Source organism: Macaca thibetana, chromosome 15 (assembly GCF_024542745.1).
Source record: "Macaca thibetana thibetana isolate TM-01 chromosome 15, ASM2454274v1, whole genome shotgun sequence".
NCBI classification, from domain to species: domain Eukaryota; kingdom Metazoa; phylum Chordata; class Mammalia; order Primates; family Cercopithecidae; genus Macaca; species Macaca thibetana.
The window spans coordinates 1,880,001-1,892,617 of NC_065592.1; the positions used below are offsets into that span (position 1 = coordinate 1,880,001).

General features: G+C 52.1%; 2 protein-coding genes across 5 annotated transcripts in view; both read left to right on the forward strand.

Annotated features, from left to right (window-relative positions):
• MRPS2 (mitochondrial ribosomal protein S2) overlaps nucleotides 1-12,617 on the forward strand; it is a 590,340-nt gene that overhangs the window by 200,595 nt on the left and 377,128 nt on the right. The gene's annotated exons all lie outside the window — the stretch shown is intronic.
• Nucleotides 1-12,617, forward strand: part of OLFM1 (olfactomedin 1) — a 49,381-nt gene that overhangs the window by 16,990 nt on the left and 19,774 nt on the right. For 3 of the 4 annotated variants that reach the window (XM_050760103.1, XM_050760102.1, XM_050760104.1), the window contains exons 3-4: nucleotides 4,487-4,642; nucleotides 7,819-8,038. In XM_050760103.1, coding sequence (XP_050616060.1) covers nucleotides 4,487-4,642; nucleotides 7,819-8,038 — 376 coding nt within the window. Of the gene's footprint in view, nucleotides 1-4,486; nucleotides 4,643-7,310; nucleotides 7,640-7,818; nucleotides 8,039-12,617 lie in introns of those variants that run through there. The other variant, XM_050760105.1, reaches the window with a different exon arrangement.

Here is a 12,617-nt window from a genome sequence, read left to right on the forward strand (position 1 = left end):
CACACACTCGCACGCACACACACTAACACACTCACACATAGTCACACTCGCACAGTCACACGCGCACACACACATTCACACAGTCACACACACATACACACTAACACTCACACATAGTCACACACAGATACAGTCTCACACACAGTCACACTCACACTCAGTCACACACTCATACACACACACACACACAAAGACATAGTCACACTCGCACAGTCACACACTCACACACACACACACAGTCACACACTCACACACACACACACACACACAGCGGTAAAGCCATGATTCTTCCTGCAGATTGGCCTTGGACTTTCTGGAATGGGAGTCAGCTCAGGAGTATGACAGGAGGCCTGTGAGGGGTGGGGGGCCTCTGTGATTCAGGGCTGGCTCCATGCTGGGGGGACAGATGGTGCTGTCACTGCCCACCTCGTTGGGGAAGGTGGGAGCAGCCTGGTGAGAGGAGAGCATTGCCCCGACTCGGGTTAACATTCCTGCCGCTGAACCACAAACCCTCGGGAAACTCTGGACAAAGCAAGTCCCCTTTCTTGGAGAGGGAGAGGGTGGGCTAGAGATTTCGAGCGCCCACCCAGCTCTGACGGGCCCTGAAAGCTCCGAGTCACTGCCTGTTCCTGTGTCCCAGTCCCTGTCTGGAATGGCCACAGGACCCTTGTTTCTTGGGCAGGAAGGTTGCCTCGTGGTACCCAGGGCAATGGGCCTAGTTCGTAAGGCACGCTCCCCTTGAAGAAATAGAATTTTTTTTTCTTTAGCCACCTGAGTAAATCATTTTAAAAGAATTAATGTAAGATGCATTTAACAGATTCCACCAACATTTATTAACACCAAACTAGACCAAAGCCTAATTGAGCCTTTAATTATTCAGAAGCTTAGAGTGGGGAGGTGGCACTTGGAGGGGCCTCTGGGCTGTGGGGGCTGGGGAGAGTCAGGAGAGGAGAACAGAGCCCTGAGCCCAGGGAAGAGGCTCTTGCCGGGAGAGCAGAGAGTTGGGAAATGGATTCCAGAATGCTCCATGAGCCCCTGGGACTGCAGGCCCTGGAACATTCCTTCCCGCCTGTGCGTGCCACAGCATTACTGCTTAAAAATTTAAAACCCCATTTGATGCCATAGCGGGCACTCTATTTTCAGAGGGCATGAGCCATTTGCTGTGAAAGAGGGCCCTCGCTCCTTAATGCACTGTGCATTTTAGCAGGAGGCAGGGCTGCTCCGTCCTCAGCTCCCCCGCACACCCTGGCCTGTGTGTGCTATTTTCTTTCTTTCCTCTTTCTCTTTTCTTCTCTTGCCTTCTCTTCATGGGCAGAAGCAGGATAGGATGCTCTGGAAACCTCAGCCCATGTGCCCTGTGGATGGGGCTAGGTCACAGCTGAGCATATTCCAGCCAGGTCTGTCGGTGTTTCTGTGGCCTGGCTTCACCTTTAACCCATCTGGTGAGGCCCCCCGCCCCCCTCAGAGTCTCTGATTTCTGTTGCCCTGGGGTCCCTATGGGGAGCCCAGACATGTATAGCCCTGGAAGCCTCACCAGGTAATTCCATGCAGCTGGGGTCGAGCACTGTAGGGACACGGATAGTGGCAGGCGTGGGGCACGGGCTCCGTTCTCTTTGAAGATGCACTTGGCTCTGGGTTTGAGAGTGTAGGCTTTGGAGCCAGTCCAGCTTGAACTGGCAGGCCTCCTGGCTGTGTGACAGTAAGCAAGTTGCTTAACTTCTCTGAGCCTTGGTCTCCCTATGTGTAAAATGGGACTCAAAATAGTATTCATCTCCCGGGGTTTTTGTAAAGATCAAATGAGATCAATGACACAGCAGACTCAGTGCAGTGCCTGGAACACGGGAAAGGATGGGTAATTATTAGCCGTTGGTTATCTTGAGGCCAGGTGTGTCTGTGTGTGTTGCTGGCCCCCCTGCTGCTTTTTTTTTTTTTTTTTTTTTTTTTTTTTTTTTTGAGACGGAGTCTCGCTCTGTCGCCCAGGCTGGAGTGCAGTGGCGCAATCTTGGCTCACTGCAAGCTCCACCTCCCGGGTTCATGCCATTCTCCTGCCTCAGCCTCCTGTGTAGCTGGGACTACAGGCGCCCGCCACCTCGCCCGGCTAGTTTTTTGTATTTTTAGTAGAGACGGGGTTTCACCGTGTTAGCCAGGATGGTCTCGATCTCCTGACCTCGTGATCCGCCCGTCTCGGCCTCCCAAAGCGCTGGGATTACAGGTGTGAGCCACCGCGCCCGGCCTCCCCTCCCGCTTCTTAATGCCTGCTGCCACGTTGGGTGAAGTGTGGGATAGACTGTCATCCTGTAGCTCTGTGACCCTGAGCCTGCCAGTTGGCTTCTCAGAGGCACATCCTGCAGGCAAGAAAATGAAGGAAGGGCTGTGCTTAGAGGAACGCCCTCCCTGAGGGTGGGGAGATGGGTCCGTGATTGCAGTCCTGGACTGACTGTCCGCTGGAGGCGAACCTTGCCTGTGCCTTGTCCATGGCCAGAAAGCAAAGTGCCTTCAGGGTTGGGAGAACTGTAGGAGAGGAATTGTTTGGTTTTAAGGTAGCTGAATAGCTTAGTATCTTTAAAATTTGTTTTTTTAAATCTCAAGTCTAATCTTTGCAATCTTTTAAAAGCGTTGGTTCTCTGGGGAGCAAAAAACCTGCGGCACTGTGTGTGGTCTCCTGACTGAGGCCAGCAGCAGCTCAGCAGCTTCTCCTCGGCACTTGTGGGCCTTCGCTCCTGGGATTTTGCCAGGAGGGGAATGGAGAGAGGGGTCTGGACTGGCGCTGCCATTTGTATTGTTGCTTCCTCCGGCCGTGTGGCTGCAGGGGCCACCCCTGTGCACTAGATTTACTGGACTTTGTGCAGGGGTTACAGGTGTGGATGAGACCCAGTGTCACTCCCTCCATGAGCATCCTGTCCAGAAGGCTGTGGGGGGACAGCTGTGTGGCTCACTCCTAGGCAGACATTGCGCCAACAAAGTGACGTTGTTGTTTCCGAATAGTTTGCAGCCAGTTTTAACTCAGTTCATCAGGGAAGCCTCCCTGGAGGAGGTGGCATTTGGGCTGGGCCTTGAAGGATGAATAAAACCAAACTTCACATCTTTTCTTGGAAAAGGTGCTATAGTTAGTCTTCAAAGTGACAGAGGAAGACAAGCAAGGGAATCAGGCAGGGCGGTGTAAGAAGTATGCTTGCATTTCCCAGGGAAGAGAAGGGGTGACGGGGAGCTAAAGCCACCCCATCGTGTGCTTTACAAACTTAAAATTTCAAGATGAGTTTGTGTATGTTACTTTCTAATAACACGATATGAAATTCCTTGCATTTTGGGGTGCTGAGATTGGCCATAGTGGTTTTCCTCCTACTGAGGAGGCTAGGCTCGCTCTCTCGTATTTTACTTTACTTTGTTTGGCGGGGTGGAGGATGTGTAGTAAGAAGTGGAAACCACACTCTTCTCTTTTCACACTGACCAGGCAAAGCTAAGCCTCATCCCCAAATGGATTTGTTCCTAGAAAGGAGAGTATTTTCAAATTCAGCACAAAAGTCAGAAGTGAAGATTTGCTGTCATGGAGGTAACTTCCTCCCTAGTAATTGGATTAGATTCTGAGAAAATGACCCAAACGCCACTGCGGCAATCCTGAGCTTCCTCCCGCCTCCCTGCAGCCCCAGATGCATTTGCACGGAAGCACACGCCAGTTTCCTGCAAATAAAATGCACTGGCAGGTGGCTGCACTAAAACTGTTTTTCTTTTAAGCTCCCTGGAATCCTGTTGAATATTAAAGTTCCATCTTGAGGCTAGACTCAATTCAGATCTGCCCGTAAAGATGTAAAACAGCGATTCTTCATTTGCTGGGTGATTGATTCCTGACTCTATGCTCAGAATGTACATGTTTGCAGAGCAGTCATCTACCTATGATACTGTGGGGTGTGATGGATGGCACAGGAGATAGGGAAAAAAGCTTGATGCAGAGTCAGGGAGAGCAGCTCCCTTGTTCCTTCACTCCGCACTTAAGTAATCAACCTTATCAGCAAGGCACTCAATGAGATTTAGGAGGAAGAATTTATACCTGGGGGCGGGGCAGCCTCAGAGTGCCATTTCTCTCTGCTGGTATTTATGCTTGCCTTATTGATTTTGTCCTGCAACATGAAGACTAGGAACAATCCCCACCCACCACCACTGAAAAAAAAAGAGAGAGAAAGATCAAGAGAAATCACCCAGTCTGTGCCTGGAGCTACAACCAATAAAGGAACTTGAGTCTCCCACACCCCTGATTTGCATCCCTAATGATAAGAACACGTTGGCCGAGGAAATGTTTACCCAACCTATTTGCTGTGTTTGGGGAGCTATCAGTCCGATGCTGGCGATTACCTTGTAAATAATGCATGGGCCACTTCTGGTTCCCAGTGTGCTGGCTGCGTGGGAAAGGGCAGTGTGGGCACGAGCAGGCAGAGAAGATTGCCTGGCACCGATGGCGGCTCTTTCGCTGAACTTGTTGCCCTTTTGACAGGTGCAGAACATGTCCCAATCCATAGAGGTCTTGGACAGGCGGACCCAGAGAGACTTGCAGTACGTGGAGAAGATGGAGAACCAAATGAAAGGACTGGAGTCCAAGTTCAAACAGGTGGAGGAGAGTCATAAGCAACACCTGGCCAGGCAGTTTAAGGTATGTATGTTCCTCCCCGTCTCTGTCCCCTTCTCCTCCTCCCCTCTTCTTCCTCCTTCCCCTACCTCCTCTCCTCCCCCCCTTCTTCCTCCTCTTCCGTCTTCCCCTCCCTCCTCTCTTCCTCCTCCTCCTTCCCCCACTCCTCCTCCCCCTCCCCTCCTCCCCCTCCCCTCCTCCCCCCCCTCCTCCTCCCCCCCTCACTCCTCCTCCCCCTCACTCCTCCTCCCCCTCACTCCTCCTCCCCCTCACTCCTCCTCCCCCCCTCCTCCTCCTCCCCCTCCTCCTCCTCCTCTCTTCCCCCCCTCTCCTCCTCCTCCTCTCCCCCTGCTTCCCCCCTCCTTCCTCCCCTCTCCTCCTCTCTTCCTCCTCTTCCTTCCTCCCTCTCCTCCTCTCCTCCTCTTCCCCTCACTCCTCCTCCCCCTCACTCCTCCTCCTCTTCTTCCTCCTTCCCCTCCCTCCCCTCCCCCCTCTTCCTTCCTCCTGCCTCCCCCTCTCCTCTCCTCCTCCCTCCCTCCCTCCCTCCTCTCCTCCTCCTCCTCCTCCTCCTCCTCCCTCCTTCCTCCTCCCCCTCTTCTTCCTCCTTCCCCTCTCTCCTCCCTCCTCTCCTCCTCCTCCTTCCCCTCCCTCCTCTTCCCCTCTTCCTCCTCCTCCTCCTCCTCCTTCCTCTCCCTCCTCTTCCCCTCCTCTTCCTCCCCCTCTTCCTTCCCCTCCTTCCTCTTCCCTTCTCTTCTCGTCCTCCTCCTTCTCCCCCTCTCCCTTCTTTTCTCCCTTTCTCTTCCCCCTTCCTCTCCTCCTCCCTCTCCTCCTCCTCTTCTTCCCCTTCCTTCTCCTCCCCCTCTTCCTCCTTCTCTTCCTTCTCCTCCTCCCCTCTCCTCTTCCCCCTTGCCCCTTTACCTCCCCCTCCTCTCTCTCCTTCTCTTCCTCCCTTTTCTCCTCCTCATCCCCCTCCCCTCCTCCTTTCTCTTCCTCTCCCTTCCCTTCCTCCTCCTCTCCCTTCTCCTCCTTCTCCTCCCCCTCCTCTGCCCTCCTCCCCCTCCTCCTCATTCCTCCCCCTTCCCCCTCTCCTTTTCTTCCTCCCCTTTCTCCTCCTCATCCCCCTCCCCCTCTCCTCCTCCTCCTCCCTTTTCCTCCTCCTCCTTCCTTCCTCTCTCCTCCTTTCCTTCCCCCTTTCTCCTCTTCCCCCTCCTCCTCCCCCTCCTCCTCCCTCTCTTCATCCTCCTCCTCCTCCTCCCTCTCCTCCTTCTCCTCCTCTGAGGCTGGGTGTGCTTTCCCTTCATGCTTTGCCTTTCCCTACAGAAATGGTCATTTGGGGCAGGGAGAAGCACAGCAAAGGTTGCTCTGTGCCTTGAAAGGACTGTTGCCCTTGGCAGTAGGGAGGCCACCACTGGCCCTGGTGTGGCAGAAGCCATCTTGGCAGGGGTGGCCTGAGTGGCAGCAGCAGCATCACACACTCGCCCCCAAGCCCCCGTCAGTGTGGTTTGGAAGCCCGGGGTCTGAGTCCTGTGTTGCCCAGCCAAGTCGAATATTAGCTGGGAAGGGACGTCGTTACTGGCCCTTGTCATTCTGTAGCTGCTGCAGGTAAATCACATTAGCCAAGGATTAGCTGAATTGATGAGAGCCATTCCGGAGCAGGAATCTCTCAGGGCAGTTTTTCACATCTGACCTAATCTAGCCATGACAAGGCATGCCATAGACGTGCAGGGAAAGAAGAGAGAGAAGCCAGCCTCCTTTCCGTCTCGTGGGAAGCATTCTGCTTCTCCGGGTAACTCTGGACGTTAAAACTGCTGTTTGTTTGACCTAAAATCATAGATGCATATGTGCAGCCAGGTAGAGCTATGCCCACAGTTGACTCCATCTCAGTATAATTCGACTGAAACGTTATATGCCACCTTAATTAAGGTATACATGCATTTTAATTAGAGATCCAGCCCAGATGTAAATGAACAGGTCCAGTGACACACCCTTGCCCGACTGGAAACTGCTGATGTGCTCTGTCTCTGTCTTCCCGTCCTTTTTATGCTAATGTTTTTCTTTGATGTGCTCCCTGCATGAGGCAAGAACTAATTCTCTTTTTAAAACGATACATGAAATAGATGAAATGGCAAGCTAATGAAGTTATAAATCTATATGATAAATACAATAATAGGAGGCCCAATCCTGTTGAGGTGAAACGAGCTGATTGCGCTCAGCAGAGGCAGGTGGACATTTTGTCCTTGCATCTGGCTGGTCATCATGAATTACTCTGGAAAGAGAGATGTTGACCTGTCTGACCAGAAAGCATTTCCATCTCTGAGCCAGCACTCCCTTCTCTGCTTCCGGCAGACTCCTCTAACGATGGGGGTGTCGTCAGCAACTGGGAGGTAGCCCGTCTTGGCAAACGTGGTTGACACAGGCATCTCTGCAAGTTTCCAATTTTGGGGTGCTGTGGCTTTGGGGGAAGAAAAGCAAGCGCTTGCCTTGACTGTGCTAAACTGCATTAAAAGAAATTCCGGCAGACATTGTGATGAGGGGATCTCAATAACTCTTCAAGCAGTTGGTTTTGACTAACTCGAGCATTACAGCGGGCTTTTTCTAAACGACCATGTAAATATGTGTTTCCTGATGGCTGTCTGTTTCAGGCAGGCTAGTGAGCTAGTTCTTCAACGGTATTTCGTTTTCTTACTTGCAGGGCTAACTTAAAAGAGTTTTTTCAATGCTGCAGTGACTGAAGAAGCAGTCCACTCCCATGTAACCATGAAAGAGAGCCAGAGAGCTTTTTGCACCATGCATTTTTACTATTATTTTCCAATACTTAGCACCATTTCACTAAGGAACCTTGAATACAACCAGGATCCTCCTTTGCATGCGACTGTAGCTGCATTTCATGAATAGTTTGAACCCTTGTCAATGCATTTTTTGAAAAAGAAAGAAAGAAACAAAAACTTCGTGTATGTGACTCAAAGCATGTAACCTTAAGATGTTGCACTCTAAACTGACAATAAAGACCTTTCCCAAATATGTTGGTGTTCTGAGGACTGTTTAATATGCTCTTCTAACTCATTTGGACCAGAATAAATAAGCCTGTAAATAAAGCGGGAATAGACACACGTTCCCCCACCTAGAGAGAAGCCAGGCCAAGGCAGGGGGCGAGAGTTCTTGCATGCATCGCACTGAACTAGCTTATTTTAACCTTACAGGCGATAAAAGCGAAAATGGATGAACTTAGGCCTTTGATACCTGTGTTGGAAGAGTACAAGGCCGATGCCAAATTGGTATTGCAGTTTAAAGAGGAGGCCCAGAATCTGACGTCAGTCCTTAACGAGCTGCAAGAGGAAATTGGCGCCTATGACTACGATGAACTTCAGAGCAGAGTGTCCAATCTTGAAGAAAGGCTCCGTGCATGCATGCAAAAACTAGGTAGGCTCAGAACCCTGCGGGACGTGGCGCTGCACTGCCCACCTCCGGCACACGCACAGGCTTAGGGAGTGGTGCTGAGGTTCGCGAGGTGATGGCTCGATTAGGGCTCCTGGGCAGGGCTATCTTGAGAGACAGCAAAGGAGGAGCATAGGCCGCACCCATCCTAGGGCATTGTTCAGAGCTGGGTCTTGTGCAGAGGCCACAGACCCCGCTGAGTCACACATCTGGAAAAAAATAGCATACCATCTGGCGGACTGTGTGTGCGTGTGCGTACTGTATGTGTGTGTGCCTTGAAGACATCAGTTTCATAGGGCTGGAAATACACATCTCAGATTCCTCTGGATTGAGAACGGGGGCTGGTGGAGCTCCTGAAATATTGAATCATGCATAGTTGGAATAAAAAAGGGAGCAAAATTCAATCACATCACAGGAGAGCTGCCATTCACAGCACGGGAGGGAGCCCCTGCTCACAGCCTGGAAGGGGAGGAGCCTCTAAGCAAATGAGCCCCTTCCTCGGTATGTTTCCAAAGAAAAACTCCCAGTGTGGGGTGACCCATTTGGATTCTTATTTCTGATTGATTACCCATTCGCCTTACCAACTCTCCAGTTAATCACTAGGAGAAATCTTAACACATTAGTGTCTGAGTCTGCTTTTAAATAGCACATTTCAAATCCCAATTCCACTTCTAGTTTTTCTTAAGAAATATTAACCATCTGTCCTCACCAAGCTGTTTTTTTTTTTTAATAACACAGAGGTTGTTGTTTTCATACTACCTACTTTTTAGGGTAACGTAGGGTGATTTTAGGGTGATTTTGCCTTAGGAAGTTTATCTCAGGCTTTCTCTGATGTTCTAACTTGGTTACCTTTTTATTTCTACTCTCCTTTCCACACACACACACTCCAAGTGCCTTATGATAAACCTAAAACATCCACAAACAACACTTGAAAGAAAAACCTCTATTGTTGTTAGTCAGGTGAAGAGAGAGAATATTCAAGGGGAAAGAAAAGAGTCAGCCAAACCCTTGTTTCCCCAGGTTCCCACTTTAGGTGATTTTTAAACGCTGTTCTAGGTGTTCTCAGTGAACACACAGAGCCTCAAGTTCCCCAGTCCCGAAACAGAGACAATGAGAAATGCTGGGGGTTGGAGAACTAATCCATTTTGATGAGTGCACGCTGGCTGTGTCCCATGGGAGCTGCTAACTGCATTCTTTCGGCTCCATGCTCCATGGTGCCCAGCCCTGGTGTGACAGTGGCTGGGTGACCTCAGACAGTCCCAGGAGGGGCGTCTGGGCCAGATGGCCTCTACCATGGCTTCCCAATTTGATTTTCTAGGAGTTGTGGGAATGTTGATGATGATAGAGCTGTATGAACGATCATGAGGCTGTATGACTGTTTCCATTGGGTACTATCTTTGGCTTTCTCCCCATCATGACCTTGAGTGACCTCACCATTGCCCCTTTCTCCGGGACCTCCAAACACTCCCACGGATGGGGTCTCCCTTGGCCTCCCAAGTATCCAGTGGCAGGATCTTTTTGTTGTTGTTGTGTATTTCCCCATGAGCACTGTCTTTTCCTCCCTGGAATAGACAGGGCACATCACGGAGAAACCCAGAAAAAACCTCCACATTTTCCAATCAAGGAATCCAGGGAGCAAAGTAGGGATTTGGAGTAAAAAGTTGCAAATAGTGAGAAGCCAAGGGCCTTTCCGAGGGGGCACCACCCCTCCCGGATGAGCTGGCCTTCCCATCTGTGCTTGGCCTATTTTTAGTAGCTGGGTGAGTTTACCTTGTAGCTTCAAATCCTGGGTCTTGTGAAGGAGATCACATGGCTGTCCTTGGGCTGCTAACACCATTGATTTAGGAGTAAAGAGAGAGGGTTCATAGGCCTCCAGAGGCCCTCGTTTTCCCACCTTTGGAGTGCGGCTGCCTGGTTTCACCTCTGCGTTTAATTGTTTCTTTGGAAGAGCTGCGACACGTAGGCAGAGCTGCTGAATCAGATCTTCTGCAGGTGGGGCCCTGGCATCTGCCTGTAGCCAGCACCTGACTCATCTTGACACACAGCAAACTGAGCTCCCCCCGTAGAGGAGGCAGCTCTGTAAGGTAGTAAGCGCCACTCCATAGCTGTGCGACTCCCCCAAGGCATTTACCCTCTCGAGTTTCAGCTGCCTCCTCATCTGTAAAATGGTGCAGGGAGTCCCTGAGCTCCGGGGTAATTCATAGAATGATAATTCATGGAAGTCCTTCAGATTCTGAGCTCAGCACTGTGCCCAGCAGAGAAGGTGCTGGTAGGCAGAGATAGGTCGATGGATAGAGAGGTGATGATAGCTGACTGATGACTGGATAGGTAGGTAGATAGATAAGTGATTGATTGATTGACAGATGATTGATAGACACAGATAGAAAGATTTAGCAGCTGTTGATCTTCCTCCTCCCTCTTCCCAGGCTTTCATTCAAGCTCAGTAACTTAAGCGCCAAATTAATATCCTGCAGCTGCTTAATTTAGCTTCATTTTAGCCTTGCAAATAGGCACCCGCCTCAGGACCACTCTGGCAGCCTGTTTCCTTGCTGGGAGGTTGCCGAGGAGACCCGCCTTCTGCAAGGTGGAGCCAGCGCAAGCTGCCAGCCATCCTGGGTGGGCAGGGCTTCTGCGAGACGTGGCATCCAGTAGTGGGCAGTTTCCTCCCCCGTCCCGGACCCTGCAGTTTCTTGGTGTGCCTGCTGCACCTGCTGGTGTGAAGTCTGACTGCAGGTTCCATGGTCTAGTGAACAGGGTCCCGGTTCCCTTCCTGCGGTAAGCCTGGAGGAGAGGCTCTCCCAAAGTCTTCCTGATAGCTCTCTCCTTGCTGCTGCCTTCTTCAAGTCACTGTTGCTGACAATTCCTGACCCCAGAACATACTCAGAAACAGAGAAAACAAGGACCAGGGCTCCATCAGCTTTCCGTTTCCAATTCTGAAGATCCCTCTTTTGATGGCATTATATAATTTTCCTAATGGCCCAGCCGGAAACTGGAATCTGAACCTCTCCTCTCAGGCATCCTCTGGAAGGGAGGCAGTTGGTCGGTTCTCCTGGAGCAAGTCTTGTTGCAGGGCAAGGGGAGAGGCAGTGCTGCCACGTACCCCTGGCCTCGTCCCCTAAGCTGGGCTTGGGGGCCTCTCTCCAGGGGGAGCCTGCAGAGTCAGATGCCCCAGCAGTGAAGCTAAGCGAAGCCAGAAGAGAGGGTCAGTGCACGACACAGCTCTACCCATGGAGCTCCCGGGCTGTGTCGGCTTCAGGCCTCCGTGGTCCTCTCTATAAACGAGGGGACCAGCTGATTGGAAGGGCTCCTCCCAGATATACCATCCTGGCACTCTGGTGCTAAAGGCTTCCTTCGTTTCTTTTTTTTTCCCCAAAGGGTGAGGAGGAAGCCCCCAGACACCCATAAGCACAGACAGAGCCCGGGCTTCAGGGTCAATCGGGTCTTTTTGTTTCACTGGAACGCATCTTAACAAAGCCCACTGGCTCCAGCGTCAGAGTCCCCTGCCAGCCGCTGGGAGCCGGGCCTGCCTGGGTATCTAGGTTGATGCAAGTCCAGTTGCAGGCCCCCATCCCAGCTTGGGTTGTCAGGGCCTGGGGCTTGGCTCTGGCACCATGTTCTACACTCTGTCCTGGGGGAGAGGAATCTGAAGCTTCCCTCTTTTTCCCTGACCCCGAGATATGAGAAAGGGTCAGCCAGGCAGAGGGAGCGTCTGTCTCCTCCTGCCCCCGGCCCTGAGTGGAGCTAGACAGTGAGCCACTGTCACCAGCACACATGGTGCGTTCAAGGATAGAGAGTTAAGCCCTTGCCAGTGGATTCCGAAAGAAAACCCACTAGAATGACAGGGGAGGAAATAAACCGAAATCTAAAAAGCCGCTCAGAAGCACTGACTGAGTGGGGCCCCGGGCGGCCGGGGCTCTTCCCAGGAATTTCTCCAGATGACAGGTGGTGAGAGTCTCCTGGAGGCCCGCCCTTCCCTGCCGTGCGAGGAGGAGGGTCTGCCGTGACTCTTTTCTCAGTGGCCACCCCAGCCCAGGCCCTGGGTCTGATCTCGAGGCCTGGTGGGGACGCTGCATGGTTCTCAGCTTCTTTCATCTGTATCTTGGACATTGGTTCGTCCAAGTTCCCAGCTCTGCAGACTTCCAGCTTAAGTCTTCCCGGATTGCAGGGGATAAAAGCTGGGACCAAGGAGGATAGACTCAGAGGACAGGCGGCAGGCCAGGAACCCCGTCTGCCTGCTTCAGGGCACTCAGCCCTCCTGGCCTGTCTCCGGGCTTGCCCCTCTTGCCCCTCTGTCTCTGGCCTGAGGTCCTCGGCGGGCATCTCCCGGGCCTGTTCTATGAGATCATCCAGGCTGCTGCTCACAAGTAGTCTCCTCCTGGGAATAGCAAGAGGCAGATTGTCTCATCCGCAGGGGCATCGGCTTGTCCAGGCTCCCGGCCTTGCACAGCGCCCTGCCTTCTGAGCCCATCTGGGGCCCTAGGGCGGCCTGCCCCTCCAGCTGAGCATGCCGGCCCTCCCAGCCTAGGCCTTCCTAGGAGACAGAGCCCGTTTGGGCCATTTCCTG